This window comes from Manihot esculenta, chromosome 2 (assembly GCF_001659605.2).
Source record: "Manihot esculenta cultivar AM560-2 chromosome 2, M.esculenta_v8, whole genome shotgun sequence".
In the NCBI taxonomy this organism is placed as follows: domain Eukaryota; kingdom Viridiplantae; phylum Streptophyta; class Magnoliopsida; order Malpighiales; family Euphorbiaceae; genus Manihot; species Manihot esculenta.
Window position 1 is genome coordinate 12,456,572 of NC_035162.2, and position 15,124 is coordinate 12,471,695.

At 30.9% G+C, this 15,124-nt stretch overlaps 1 protein-coding gene across 1 annotated transcript; it reads right to left on the bottom strand.

The window, feature by feature from the left end:
• Positions 1 to 5,298: 5,298 nt before the first annotated feature.
• LOC110609912 (protein MEI2-like 3) lies at positions 5,299 to 7,938 on the bottom strand. The gene is made up of 4 exons (XM_021749752.2): positions 6,880 to 7,938; positions 6,254 to 6,373; positions 6,012 to 6,153; positions 5,299 to 5,899 (listed from the first exon to the last, which is right to left on the bottom strand). The coding sequence occupies exons 1-4, from the start codon at positions 7,614 to 7,616 to the stop codon at positions 5,723 to 5,725; spliced, it is 1,176 nt and encodes a 391-aa protein (XP_021605444.1). The 5' UTR covers positions 7,617 to 7,938; the 3' UTR covers positions 5,299 to 5,722.
• Positions 7,939 to 15,124: the final 7,186 nt, after the last annotated feature.

Here is a 15,124-nt window from a genome sequence, read left to right on the forward strand (position 1 = left end):
CCCTTGTTCAAGAGAAAGCGAGGACTTTTTTTAAGCTACTGTTTCATTACTCGTTATTTCTGGGTCTTTTCGTTGCATTCATGCTGAACCGGTTTCAAAGGCTGGATTCCTCGGGCTTCTGACTAGGGGTGAGCATTCGGTCGGTTCGGTTCAAAACTGAACCGAACCGAAATAACCGAAAACCGAATTTTAAAATTTTACACAAACCGAACCGAACCGAATAAGAGGAATAACCGAATCGAACCGAACCGATTTAGTTCGGTTCGGTTCGGTCGGTTCGATCGGTTCGATTCGATTTTTAAACTTTTTTTTCACATTCATTCTAAAATCCAATTAAAATATTTTAATTTTAATTTACAAAACCATCTAATACATCAAACGAATACAAAAATTACACGGAAATTTCAGCGCAATATAAAAAATGACAATCCCAAAGCAAAATCAGCCGGCTAAAACCCAATTTGACAAAAAATGATCAAAAAAATATTGGATTTTATCTCAACAAACCAAATCCAACCCATGAAAGTTAAGCACCAAGAACAATCGAAAGAAGAGCTGATTACTCAAATTTAAAACACAGCTAATCAAACAATAAAAATTGCAAAACCCACTCGGCAAAGAGCATCAACAAAGTATGAAGAGGACAGAATCATAAGAATGACAAGAAATAGAGCAAAGGATCTGAATTAGAAAGCCTACCTGTCTTTACAAATAAAAAATCAATACTGAAGACTGGGGACGGGGACGGGGACTGAGGAGGAGCGAGGAGCCAGGAGCGAGGAGGGAGGACCGAGGAGGACCGAGGAAGACCGAGGAAGACCGAGGGCAACCAAGTTGTTGACGGTGCGGAGAGCCGATAGATTGGAGAGCGATGGCCGACGATTCCGTGCAGAGTGACGACCGACGCCGACGATTCCGTGGAGAGTGACGACCGACGCCGACAGTGAGGTGAGGAGTCGTCAACGTTGCTAATTCGCGCATCCGCAACGTAGTGAAGATCGATGACCCAAGTTAGCCGCGACAGTTAATCGGTCGATGTCGGGAGGAGAGTGGAGGTCGGACGGTGGACTGTGGAACTGCTGGAAGTGGTGGAGCTCAATGCTCAGAGAAAGGCACAGGCATGTTTGATCTGTGATGTGAGGCGGCGTGGAATGGAGATGGGTAGCGTGACTCAGGCTTTTAGATTTAGGGCAAATATAAGGGTACATTTCAAAACGACGTAGTTTAGTGATTTCGGTTCGGTTCGGTCTAATCGAAATTTTTGAATCTAAAACCGAACCGAACCGAAATCACCGATTTTTCAGAAAATTAAAATCGAACCGAATTAAAAATAAAACCGAACTAAATTTTTAGTTCGGTTCGGTTCGGTCGGTTATTTCGGTTTAAACCGAAATCTGCTCAGCCCTACTTCCGACGATCAGGCAGAACTATTGTTGGCTGATGGGAACTTCCCCGGCTTTTCTAACCAAAGAAAAGATTTTCGATTTTTTTTTAGAAAAGATTTTCAGAAAAGATTTTCTATTTTTTCTCAGAAAAAAAAAGAGGTGAAAATTATTGTAACGATTGCGTCGATGATAATGTATAGTTACTATTTTGCTCCTAAATAAAATAAATAACCTGTTCATAAATTCTCATGTTCAATTCTTTTCTTTTGTACTTACTATGAGGCTTCTAATGAAATACTGCATGTTGACTTCGCTATTCGCTTATATAACCTTGACTAATCAGAGTAATCTTGTTCACAGGTGATTCTTACAGCTGACTTATCTTGAAAGTGTTCAAATCAAGCGTCGTACGGTTCTAGGCGATTGCTAAAATCTAAAATCGTGACAATTGGTATCAGAATAAAAAAGATTTACAAGCAATATAAAGCAATGACAAAATTTGGCACATGCACGAAGGCCTTTGAGAGAAGGGCGAGAATCGTGTTGTCTGGTTGGATGTCTATGCCACCTAAGAGGGGAAGGTATTGGAGATTGATTCTGATTACAAGTGACTTGAGGCACTGCAGAGGAAAAAAATGAATGTTGTTGGCTATGATAGCCAAATTGTCGGGAGATTGAGACCACCCAAGACCTCTTTCATGCGAATGACACTCGATGGGGTGATCGTGAGTGGCAGATCATGAGTGGCTAGATGATTAACTAGGTCTAAGTCAGTTTTTGAGAGTCCTTTCCTTAGCAGCAGGATCCTCTAGCGATAGGCTCCAAATGCGATTCTAATTCTTAATTAGGTTTTCTGTTCTTGAATAAATATGTTCTAAAATATAAACTTTTTTTAAAATTTATATGGATAAAAAACTTAAAGTCTTAATTGATAAAGTCTTTAATAATATTTAAAGGGGAGTCTATATTGTTACTATAAAGTAATTTTTACTTTATGACAAAAATATATTAAATTTTATGAAAATTATATATTTTATATTATAAATTTACATAAAGTAATATTTATTTTTATAATATGTTACTGAAAATATATTATGTTAACAGAAATTAATTATATATTTTTACAAGTAATATGATAAAATTATGAAATTAATAACAACATTATAAATTAAAAAATAATCTTTTATTTTATTATTTAAAAGTTTGTTGGTATCTTTGTATTTTGAAGTACTATTTTTTGATTATTTTTGAAGTGGTTTTTAGTTTAATAATTTTCTGTAAAAAAAAACTACTTTACAAAAATGTGCATATTATTTTCTGTAAATTTAGAAAATAAAAATACGAATATTATAGATTTTAATTTAAAAAAAATTAAAAATAATATCATGTCGTGAATTATTTTAATTTTATTAAAGTAATTATTATTTTGTTTCCAACAAACCGACTATAGAAATCACCTACTTAAAGAAGGTCAACAGCGAGAAGCAACTTTCCCAAACGGAGGCCTGACCTACATAGAGATATGCAAAAGCAACAATCAGTCGACGCTAGTTCAGCCCTATCTCCATGCATGTACTCTTCAACCATTCGATTTTTTCAATAAAAAAAAAAAAAAATCACAATTCAAAATATTTTTTAAAAATAAAAATAGGTAACAGAGGGAGTACAACATAAAACTCTGTCATTTAATCAGATATATTTATTATTATCAGATTAAATTTATAAATATAATCACAATTCAATTAAAAATATAATTATTCTTAAACTTATATATAGGATGTAAACATATAAGCCTGCCAAAATTAAATTAACAGATTAATATCAATAATTTATTTTAAATTTAATTAAAAATTAATTTAAATTATTTAAATTCATTCTAAATTTAATTATTATTATTTAAATAAAATTTAAATTCATTTAGTTTTATATATTTTAACAAATAATTTATATAAAAAATATTTTTTATTAATAATATTTAGTCTTTTTAAAAATATTTAATTTTTAATTTTTATAAAAACATATAAAAAATTAATAAATATTATATAAAAAATATTTTTTGATTCAAACCGTTATGTTTATTAATTTTTAAATTTAAATTTATTTTATTAAAAATTTAGTGGGATAAAATACTCGAGCTGTTGCAATTCTTACTTATATACAAACTAAAAGTCGATTAATAAGTGTTTACTTGAAAACTAAATATAATAAATGCTATAATTTTTTAAATATTATACATATCAAATCAGATGAATTTTTTTTTTTGTTTGGTTGCTTTCCCTATCGTTCAATGGCTATATATATATATTCTCGGTATTTCATCTCTCATATTATTCTTTGTATTTTTTTTTTTAATTTTAAAGCATATTTTATTTTATATAATATGAAAAAAAAAATTATTAACTAAAATATACATTTGTGCTTTGTCTTTACCTTGCTATTTTACTAATTTCCAAGTTTTAAAATCTCTTTTATATTATGTTATTATGACATTATAGTGTAGATATTTAGAATTCATATTTAGTTTTTAATATTTTAACGTTTTAAATAATACAATTCAATAGCCAATAATACTTGTATTTTAAAGAGAATGTGGAAAATTGTATACTTTTTCGATATTTAGTAATTGTACTATGAACTTTTTTTTTTTAAATTTACCCTAAATTATGTCACTTAATTTAATTGTTAATTTTATCTAAGTATTTCAAGTGAGTATTATATCCTTATCCATTTGAATTTAAACTTTGTTTTTGATGTGTTGAATGATTTTCTAAATATAAAAATTTATTGTGAAAAGGGTTTAGTGATTTAGTGGCTATTCTAAATTAATTTTAATTTATTTACTTTTAAAAAATCGTCATTTCGTTATCAAAGGATGAATTCATTTATTTATTTATTAAATTTTCATCTTTACATGTAGAATTATCTAAATGAAAGAATGTTGATACTGTACATTTTTTTCAAATTTAACGTCTGAATAATTTAGGCCGTGTTTAAGTAGTTATTAATTATTATAGCGGATAGTAGAAATAATTTTTTATAAATTATTTTTTTAACTATTAATATTACTTTAAAAATAATTATTCAACAGAGTCTCAAATGCATCAGTTTGCTACCTAATGTTTAATGAAATCATACATTTTTTCTCCTGTTAAAAATAATAATAATTAAAAAAAAAAAAAAAAAAAAAAAAAAAAAAAAAACCGCATTAGCAAGGCCAACCCAAGAAATTGCCTTCAACGTCCCTTTGCTAAAGCTGCCACTGAACTGTGGTCAATACAAATCTTAACGAATTCTAATAAGCCGGAAATGGCATATTTTAACCTTACAAGTCTGATTAATAGTTATACAACTCTTATTTGAAAAACAGTCCTTTTACCTTTTTTAATTTAATAAAGGCCTCAATTATTAAATATTGAAACAAAAAGTATTTTAAATTTTTAAAACTATATTGAATTAACAAAGACGTAAATAACTTTCATTTTAAAAATAAACTAAGCAAAACTTGTATTAGATAACTAAATTGTGCAAGTCATTGTTGTACTACTTTTCACCTTAGTCGCCAACTTCTAATCATCCCTCCACGGCAAGTTTTCTGCACATAACTTGGATTAAATTTCAATTGAAAGTAAAACTTTCAAGATTCAATTTCTATTTATCTCAATTTAAAATTACTTCAAAAGGAACGCAAGCCCTATTAATATTCAAAATCTTTTTTTCTTTTCCCGAATTCAACTCGATATCTCTTAGCCTTAAAAACTACTCTAGAACCAATGGACTTTAACCCACCTATAATCAATCAATTTAGTTATAAACCTACCCTTAACATGAAATAAATCGAATTCAATTAGATTTTGCATTAGCTGCATCATTTCTAAATCACAATTAATTTAAACCCAACAAGGATTAAACCATTGCATCACATACACATCACAATATTTAAAAGGTACAAGCTTCAAGCATTCAAACACGTTTATACATCCTATTACCAAACTCCAATCCAGTGTTTCCACTTCACCCAAGATTCTGGCAACAAACTTTTGCGCGCTCGCAGCTAGGGAGAGAATGAAAACACGGGATTCTCAAACAGAACACAAGCAGCTTAGCTGCGACGCTCCACTATCTGGGAAGAGAACCCACTTTTCCATTTCACCCCAGAACGAGGAACTCAGCACCTGCCTGGGGAGAGAACGCAAACATGGGGCACTCGAAGCCCATTACTCTGCACAACAACATCAAGCACTAGTCCTAGAAAACCAACAATAAAAGCTTTAGTTAGCCCTACTTATACTAAAAACAACGCATGTGGCCAGGGACAAAGGACAAGGGGAAGGCTTATTTCAAGGCCTCTTTGGATTGCCTGCAGCTTTTATTGGCGGTGGACAACGCCTACCAACAATAACAGGTTTAGAGCGAACCACACCATCGCGTGGGGGTGAAAGAACCACCGGCAAATAACCATCGCTGTGACAATGGAACAAGGAGTTCTTGAACTGGTTCTTGAGAGCTTCTTTACCCTGGATATATGCAAATATAAAGCAATATCAACTAAAAAGTTTTTTAAAAAAAGAAGAAAAGAAACAGATGCCACGTTTAAAAAAAAAATGACAAAAAGCTTTTAATACGAACCTGAATAACTGCACATGAGATTTCACATATTTTCTTGTTGACGGAAACTTTCCATTCATACTTGTGAAACGACTCGCAGAACCTTGAGGCAGCAATTGCGTTCGTGAAATTCACAAAAGCATCGCCATAGTTTGCTCGATTCCTGATTACACAATTCACATTAATATTTTCACACAAGAGAAGAGCATGAAAAGAATAAGTAAAGATTAAAATTAGAGCATCAAGTATCCAGCTATGATTACCTGAAGTCCATAGGCAAATAAAGGAAATCGTACTCGGACTTAAAGGAGTCAGACTGCAACTCAGCCTTTCTATTTTCTTCGAGGCAGTGGTTGTCCAGTATGCGCAGCAGATCGTGCCTTCTGCTCCACATGGCCATAAACAAACAAAAGAAAGGCCTTTAATAAATCAAACAAAAGGGAATTACATGCATGCACAGATGGAATTAACAAAAGAGCATTTTGGCCTTTATTGCTTATGAGACCGTAACAATCAATACTTTATGATTCCGTTGTGATGTACAAAAGAATAAGAAGGGAGGAAAAAGCAAAAACAAAACGAGGGGGGGAGAGGGGCCAGAATGATCGCCATTAATCCTTGCCCTTTTCAATCTTCTACAATCTTTTTTCAGGTATAAAAGTTTGCTGGTACCATAAACACAAATAGAGAGAAGGGGGGGGGGGGGATTTTGTCCAGCACGAAAAACAGAATAGAGACTAGAGTTACCGAGGAAATTATCAGTGTTGGCAATAATCGTAATGGAAAAAATTAACGAAAAAGGCCCAACTTAAAGTTAAAAACAGTCGGTATCAGGAAAATAAACAAACAAGCATGCATGACCGCACAAACACTTGAGAAAGGAACCTACTCAAACTGATTTGGTATATTTCTGATCATTAAACTAGTCTTTCCATCCAGTCCAATTTGATAATCAGATAAAGAAGAGCGAACTCCAAATCCATCATGATCACCATCGCCCTCCTCATCTAACTTCCTTCCGATGCCATCATCGTCATTCTTGTTTTCCACTGAGAATTTCTTTGGTACCCATAATCTCTCTGCACAGGAATCCCTTCTCTCTATTTTCTTCGAACTCAACCTCGGTGCCAAATGCCTGCGAGAACACCTATTTTCTGCTCTCTTCCCCCTACAGCCAAAAAACGCAAAATCGCGCATACCCTTAACCCCTTTTTTCATTATTGCAGCAGCAAATCCCTTCTGCTGCTCAATAATAGGGCAGTATGAGCTCAGGTTACCCACTACAGGCTGCGCATTGGTGTCGTAGCTCAATGATCTGTCCACATGCGCAAAATAGAAAGGCATCGAACTCGCTGATAGGGGCTGCTTATTTGAGTTATAGTACACCATTGTCGCTGACGCTGGGTATTCCAAGGCTGGCGTGGGAACAGAATCAGGAGAGCGAATTACTCCATGAGGCCCCAAAGGCAAAGGCTGAGCCACGGCTTGTGAAAAGGTATGAAGATGAAAATGATTCAGAGGCAATACGAGCTCAATCTTCTGATGCGATACTGTTTTGACAAAAGGTGCAGCATCTGGGTTCAAGCGTTTGGAGCTAGGGTTAGGGTTTAGCGGTGGGGAAGCCATTGATTATCTCCAGGGAATTTGAAAGAGCGTGTTAAAAAACAAATCTTGCAGAAGCAGACGAAGAAGCCCTAATGAAATCGAAAGGCGCAAGAAGAATAAGAGGACAGGGTCAAATAGAGTGAAAAGAATTTGGCCTGGTGGAAAGCCAAAAGGCTGTGTGGAAGAGCGAGCGAGAGAGTGTTTACAATGTAGGATATAAAATCTGTGTAATAATGGAAATTGGAATCGGAGATTTACTCATTATACCTTGTCATTTAATGCAGCCTCCATTAAAAGACAAATAAACCCCATCTATGGCGGCGTGATCTGAGAGAGAGAGAGAGAGAGAAAGAAACCCATGCACACTTGCTCACAGCGCAAAACCGATCTTGTCTGTCTGCAGTATCGTGACTGTGACTTTCCGATAAAAATGACTTTCCACAATTTTCTGATTTTTTTTTAATATACTCTTTATTTTTTATTTATATTAAAATTATGAGATTGTATAAAGTTAAATTTAATTTTTAATTTTAAAAATTACACTTCCTATAATTATAAAATGTTAATTTCTCAATTTACTCACTCCAGTCAAATAAAGCATGAAGTAAAGAAGGAAGACTGAAAAGAGATGTAGCGAGCTACAACTTGGATCAGCGACTCTTGGCCTCCTTTTATAAAAAAAACTGCCCCTTCTAACGAGTAATTTTATTAGCAATGCGGTCCATAACATATGAGAATGCTTGCTGCTTGAATTTAGGGATTTGAATGACTAGTATTCAGTTTAAATTAAATTAATTAATTAAATTAATTAATTTTAAAAAATTAATTTTATTTAAATTATATAAAAAAATAATAATTTTAATTAAATTAAATGAAACTGAATTAAAATTAAAACTACGTAAGATACAATCAGCATCCCATCCAACCATATAACTTTATAAAAAAGTTATTAAACGTATTTTAATATATAAATTGAATATGTATATTTAATTAATAAAAAATTAATATCTCAATATATTTTAAATAATTATTTTTAAAAATTTTAACTACTTATTAGATTACAATGTATAAGAATTTTTCCGCTTTTTCCTCTTGCAAATCTTGCTTGCACATGTGTAATATAAGCATTACATAATTTCTCAAGTCTATTTACACGTGTCGTGATGGGAAATAAGGATCATGCAACATATGTGCAAGCTCCAGACACAGGAGCAACCAAGGGAAAAAGAGCCACGAAGCATTAAATGAAAGCGGGGTTCCAGATAAGCACTTGGCATACAATCCTGAAGTGGCAGAAAATAAAAGGACAAATTAGCAAGGAGAAAATTACCATTTAAACATCTCCGAGTTCAGAAGTGGACATGTTTCAGGGGTTAAGGTTTAATTTTCTTGAGCCATGCAAAACCCAGAAATCTGAGAAAGCCAAACTCTCTCTCTCCATCTTTATCTGAACAAAACCATTTCTTTCATGTTTTTGGCTAAACGCAAGCAAGAACGAGACCATAAGGCTGGACAGGGTCTAGGTATGGGGTTCAGTTTTTCCTCATGTTTCTCTGCAAGCTCCAATGGTGGGTCACTTCACTCCCCGGCCTTGCTTGCTGCCTGTTATTATACAATGCTAACAAGCAAGATATCCTCTATTGTTAGGAGGCTTCATGATTAACCCTTGTTTTTTAGTTTCAACTCGCCTTTTTTTTTTCAATTGATCTGTTTGCAGTATTTTTAGAAAAATATTTTTATATTTCGATATTATATTTCATTTATCTTATAATTTTTATTCATTTTATTTTTATATATATATTAAAAAATATATATTTTTAATTATATTTATTTTAAATATATTAAATTTATTAAATATTAAAAAATATTTTTAAAAAATTTATTAAAAATGAAATAAAATAGTTTAATTTATGTGTTTTAATTTTATCAACTTAAAAAAAAAATTCTTTTGAAGGGACACTCATTATGTTAAGAGTAAAAATATGTAAGAAAAATATTTAAAATCTTAAATATACATGTATATTAGAATAATAGAATAAAATTTTAATTATAGTATTTAAAATTTGACAAGACACAATAGGATATGGAAATAGAAAATAGGAGTGTGTGGAAGATGGGATGCATAGGCTGACAAAGAAAAGTGGGGCAAAATAGTGATGGTTGGTGAAGAGAACAGAGGCTTTGATGGGATTTGTTGGATTGTGAGTTTTGAAGAAAAAGGCCTGTCCCTGTCATGTCAATAAAAAGCAAGAGTGAAAAAGATCTGTTTCCCCATTTTTTGCAAACTCTGATAAGTGAGCCTTCTCTAAACCTCAATCTGCTTGCCCTTTTCAATTGGATATTATATTGTGGGATTTGGAATATCTGTTGGGATCTCCTAACTGTTCTACTATTCTTTGTTTTCCAATTTAAACAGACCAAAGTTCAATACTACAACGTTTTGAGGTTGTTTAGAAAAAATTGTCCCGCCATTCTCATATCCCTTATTTAGAAAATATTGTCTCTTATTCATGAGAAATTGTCTGCCAATCCCTTACTCCATAACATATCTCTTTTTTGTCTCTAAACTGTAGCTATTATGGGCTATTGAAACTTATAGACATTTTTATTTGACTGTCCAAGATCTATGAAAATTTAGTTTATCTCTCCTTTCTTCTTAAAATCTTTTTTTGCTCAAGATAATTCCTTCTAAAATTGTCGAAAGAATCTCCAAACAACTCTATTAAACAACTCTATTAGATAATTTATGCAATAAAAAAAAATATTATAACATTAAATATCTACAAGTCAAAATTATTTTCTTTTCAGAAGAAATATACAAAGTGAAAATTTTATCATTATTTCGGTCACTTTCATACAAAGTGATTTTAATTGTAATAATCGAATTGAACCTTCTCCGTCAAATTATGGAAGTGTTTAATGTTTTTTTTGGCAAGTATCACCTATTAATTTTTTTAAAATTAATTTTAATGTGTCTGTGGAATTAATTAATCATACAAGAGTCTTTGTAGTAGTCATTAAAAATCATTAGCTTCCCTTCTTTTGCGAGGAATACTCTAAATCCCTTCTTAATGCACTCATCTTCATTTTCAGCAAAAAAAAAAAAAAATCATAAATTTTTAAATTGTAATTGATAATTACTTAAGTTTGTTATTGCAAAGACTAGTTTATTAATTGTATTTGTTGTGATTTTTTGGTATAAATTGCAATTGCAAATTTATTGTTATGCATTTATTGAATTTATAAATTGCTGATTTGGCCAAAAATGAGTTGAAATTTCACTGATCAATCTGCAAAAGATAATGAGTAAGATAATTTGCTCAAATTAATAATTTACTAAAAAAGATGAGTGTAATAGAAATTTTAAGTTAAAAATTAATATAATAAATAAGAAATTCTGTGATTATAGACGTAACGAAAATCTGTTGAATTATATCTCTAATAAGGATTTGACCGATTTAAGATAAGACTAGTTACCTGTTTTTTCGAGTTTCGATTATTATGATGTTCATATTTTCTTTTTTATAAATTTAATCTTTACAATCGTATATCACAACTTTTAAAGTATCGTCACATAATTCTAATTTATTGTGACACTTCATAACATAATTTTAATAATTTTGGTGCTTTTTATATCGTATTAATTGCATATATTTATTTGTTGAGATTGATGTTGTGTGAATTTAGTGCATGGCAGTTGGCTCCTGGGATATGGATCGGGAGTTAAACAACAATGCTCTGGTCGTTCACCATTTCAATTAAATTTACGGTTCTAAATTTATCTCAATTTTTTTATATATAAAATTTATTTTTATTTTTTCAAATTCAATTCCGCCTAAAAATTGAATTGATATAATGTTTTCTTCTACTTCGCTTTACCATTGTTGGATGGCGGAAGACCAAAATAATAATAATAATGGGAGAAAATTACTGTTTATATGAGGAAAGAAAATAAATGGAGAAAATTAATGATAGAAAACTACTTTTTTGCGTCTGAGAATAGGAAATTCATAAAATATGAAATGGAAGTAAGTTATACTTTCCTCTTTTTTTCAAAGTTAGAGAAACAATATTTTAAAATAATACTTTTTTCAAACAGCACCTTTTCTGATTGATAAGCTCAATACCAAATTGGATATGAATAGAGCAGGGGGCAAGAGTATTCAGCCCAATTTAGACAACATACGATAATGGGTTCGGGCTACATCTCCGTTATAAAAAGTGTCCGAGACTTCCTTTTTTAAGGCCTTTTGTCCCAAACAAACTAGCCCATTTTAGTATCCACGTCAATAATGTGGAACACATTTATATATTTTGGAGTTTTTTTCTCTTCATTTCTGATTCAGAGAATTTATCAGGTTCAAAATTACAAGTAATTCATAAAAATTATAGTTATAGTCTCAATTTTAGTTAAAGAATATCCATCCTTGTCATGTTATTCGGTGTTTATTAATTTTGATCTAAATGATTTAGCATCTGAAATCTTAGCAATATAAATTTAAATTTATACATTTATTACATGATATTATATACAATTATTGAAAGTGAATTGTGAGCTGTTATCACATAATAGAGTCACGTGGCATGTATTTTACAAATGAAAAATGCGGACTAAGCATGAGAAAGGAAAATCCAGATACCTTAACACTCGAATCATCATCAAATGATCTGTCATTCCCTCAATAAGGCGAAGTCTCGATACAACGTTATTGTGATCAAGCACATTATACCTGTGATCAAGCACATTATACCTGTGATCACGGAATTCTCACATATTAAATAGCGATGTCTCATATCAAGCAGACAATCATATTAATGTCAATTTATGAGAAAAAGATTATATTCATCTATATCTCTTACATTATAAAAAGAGAAGAATTACAGTAACAAATTACGCTATTAATTTATATTAAAATTATAAATAATTTCTTACATATACTAATTTGAGTATTCAAGTAAGTGTCTACATTTTCTTCTAACAGGTTTTAACCAATCACAAAAGAGTCTCGTTTTAGCAACATCACTACCAAATTTAAAATTGCTTAAAACTGTTATTGGAAAAGTTATATTATTTTATTTTTATGTGTTAAAAATTTTATATTATTAATTTTAAAAATATTTAGTTATTGGATAATGATGTTGATTAAAAAAATAAAATATGATCTAATATAATCTAAAATAAAATTTTAACTAATAATAATCAATGAGACAAAATCCAAACATTAATTGTAAGTATTGATTTTTCTTTAAAAATTCTATGACATATGTTATTGAAAAGGAAAAGAAACTCTCTCCCGTATATGTATATGCAGAATCCACTATCTCTATATTTTATGAAATAATTGACTTACTATAAATATAAAAATACATCACTTAAACATTTCGTTTGGAGAATGGCAGCATTACAATCTGGCAAGCATATGGGCATGCCTCATCTTTGCATAGAGAAAATAGAAACCAACTGAAATGGAGATGGTTGTGGTTTGGTTGCAGGACCCAAAATGAAAACACTAGACAAAGGCATCTCCCTACCACGTGATTCAGCAGAACCATCACTACTTATTTGTAGTTAGGTTGATTTTTTTATCATAACTCAGACCCCACTTTCTTAAATTTATGGACCAACAACTTCCCCATCACCTCGTGGGATAAGGATTTCTCATTACTCCTACTTATAACCATAACCCACCAAACTAATTCCACTTCTGCTGCCTTATACGGACATCTCATGTTTCATTTCTCTTGCTGTGTCTTTTTTTTTTTTTTTTTTTTATTTTTTTATTTGGTATCTAAAATCCATTTATTCCACTAATTGAACTCTTGTTTCCATCTTATCTTACTTTTCCGGTTGCTTTTGATTGCTGGCTAAGCATAAGCATACGCATAGGCGTCCAAATTCCAATTAGGAAAAAGTATTAATAACAGTCGGGCTTTTCAATGTTCAGAAAAAGAATCCATTAATGGATGAAATTGGGCTTCCCATAATCATGAAACTATACCCAAAAATATCAACCACAATGGACCCAGGAACTTTCCAATTATTCAAAGTTTGGATTGGCTAGCCAACTCATATTTAAGTGTTTTTTAACCCATCCGCGATAAAATTTAAAACTCATATAGAGATATTCAAATTGAAGACATCCGAAATCAAGTATAATGCCTTGGGCATCAAATTATAAGACTGTAAAAGTGGTTAATTTTAAGGGTTTCTAAACTCCTCCAAAAAAAATTGGAAATGAATATTTATATATGTATAGTGTAGATAAGTGTAATCCAGTATTGGGCAATTTGAATGATTACAGAATCAAATCATAAACAAAATTGGGACCAAAAGTAGGACCCAAGTTCCTTCAAGTAGCAGGTGTAGTGGGCTTAATTAAAAAATCTGCCCACTTCTTCATACAAAAATCACTTCCAACAATGGCCTCCACATTCTATTCTCAACTTGCCTTTTTTCTCTGTTCCTTTCATGTATTATAAGCCATACAACATTACATCTTTTTCACTTCTCCTCCTCCTTACCCACTTGTTTTCATTGTCTGCTACTGTTTCTTCACAGTATAGCTCATCCAGTCCTCTCTCTCTACTATTTTTAAAGCTTGTTTTCTGTATCCACACAAAAATTCATTGATTTATGAAACACATGCTGATATAAAAATAAGATTACAATAGTTTACAAGTCAATATCATATTTGAAATTTGTGGTATCTGTCACCACTGTTAAGATAAGATAATAATTTATTTATTTATTAATAAATAATAAAAAATATTATTAAAATTATAATTTTATTAAATATATAATAAATTTTTATTAAAATATATTGTTATAATATATATAAAATAAAAATAATAATTTTTTTTATAAGCATACCAGTATATTTTGCTACTAAAATTTTACTTTATGGTATTTTTTTTTAAAAAATTGAATTAAAATTTAAACTTCAGAGGTCTTTACATTATTATTATTGAAGAGTGTAGGTAGCCTTCTGGAAGTTGGGACAACATAATTGAGATTGTAATGGAGTGTCTAATCCTGTTTAGGTGGTTGAAAAATAATAGAGCTCAATGCCTTAGTTGTTAAATAAATAAAAAAGAAGAAGAAGAAGAGAAGTACCATAAAAGGTAGAAATAGTTGGGCAAATGTCCCCTACATTGCAACCTCATGTTGGGTATGATATAGACCAATTGTTCACACTTCTGTTTTATATATTTATATACACCCATCTTCTCAATTGAGAAATTATAATAAATAAATATAGTTCTAACTTTCAAAAATAATTTTAATATTATTAAAATTAAATTATTTATCTTATTTTTTTTATCTATATTTCTAGGTGAAAAAATAAATAATAATTTTAAATTTAGAAAAGTTAGAGATAATTATTGACCTGAAACCATCTGCACGTCAAATTATTTAAATGGAAAGGGAAATTAAGTAGGGGCAGGGACAGGCAAAAGAAAAACAGAAATTGACTTTGGTGGGTATTTCAAGTTCCCATGGAATTATTCATCAACCAGCTTTCAAACAT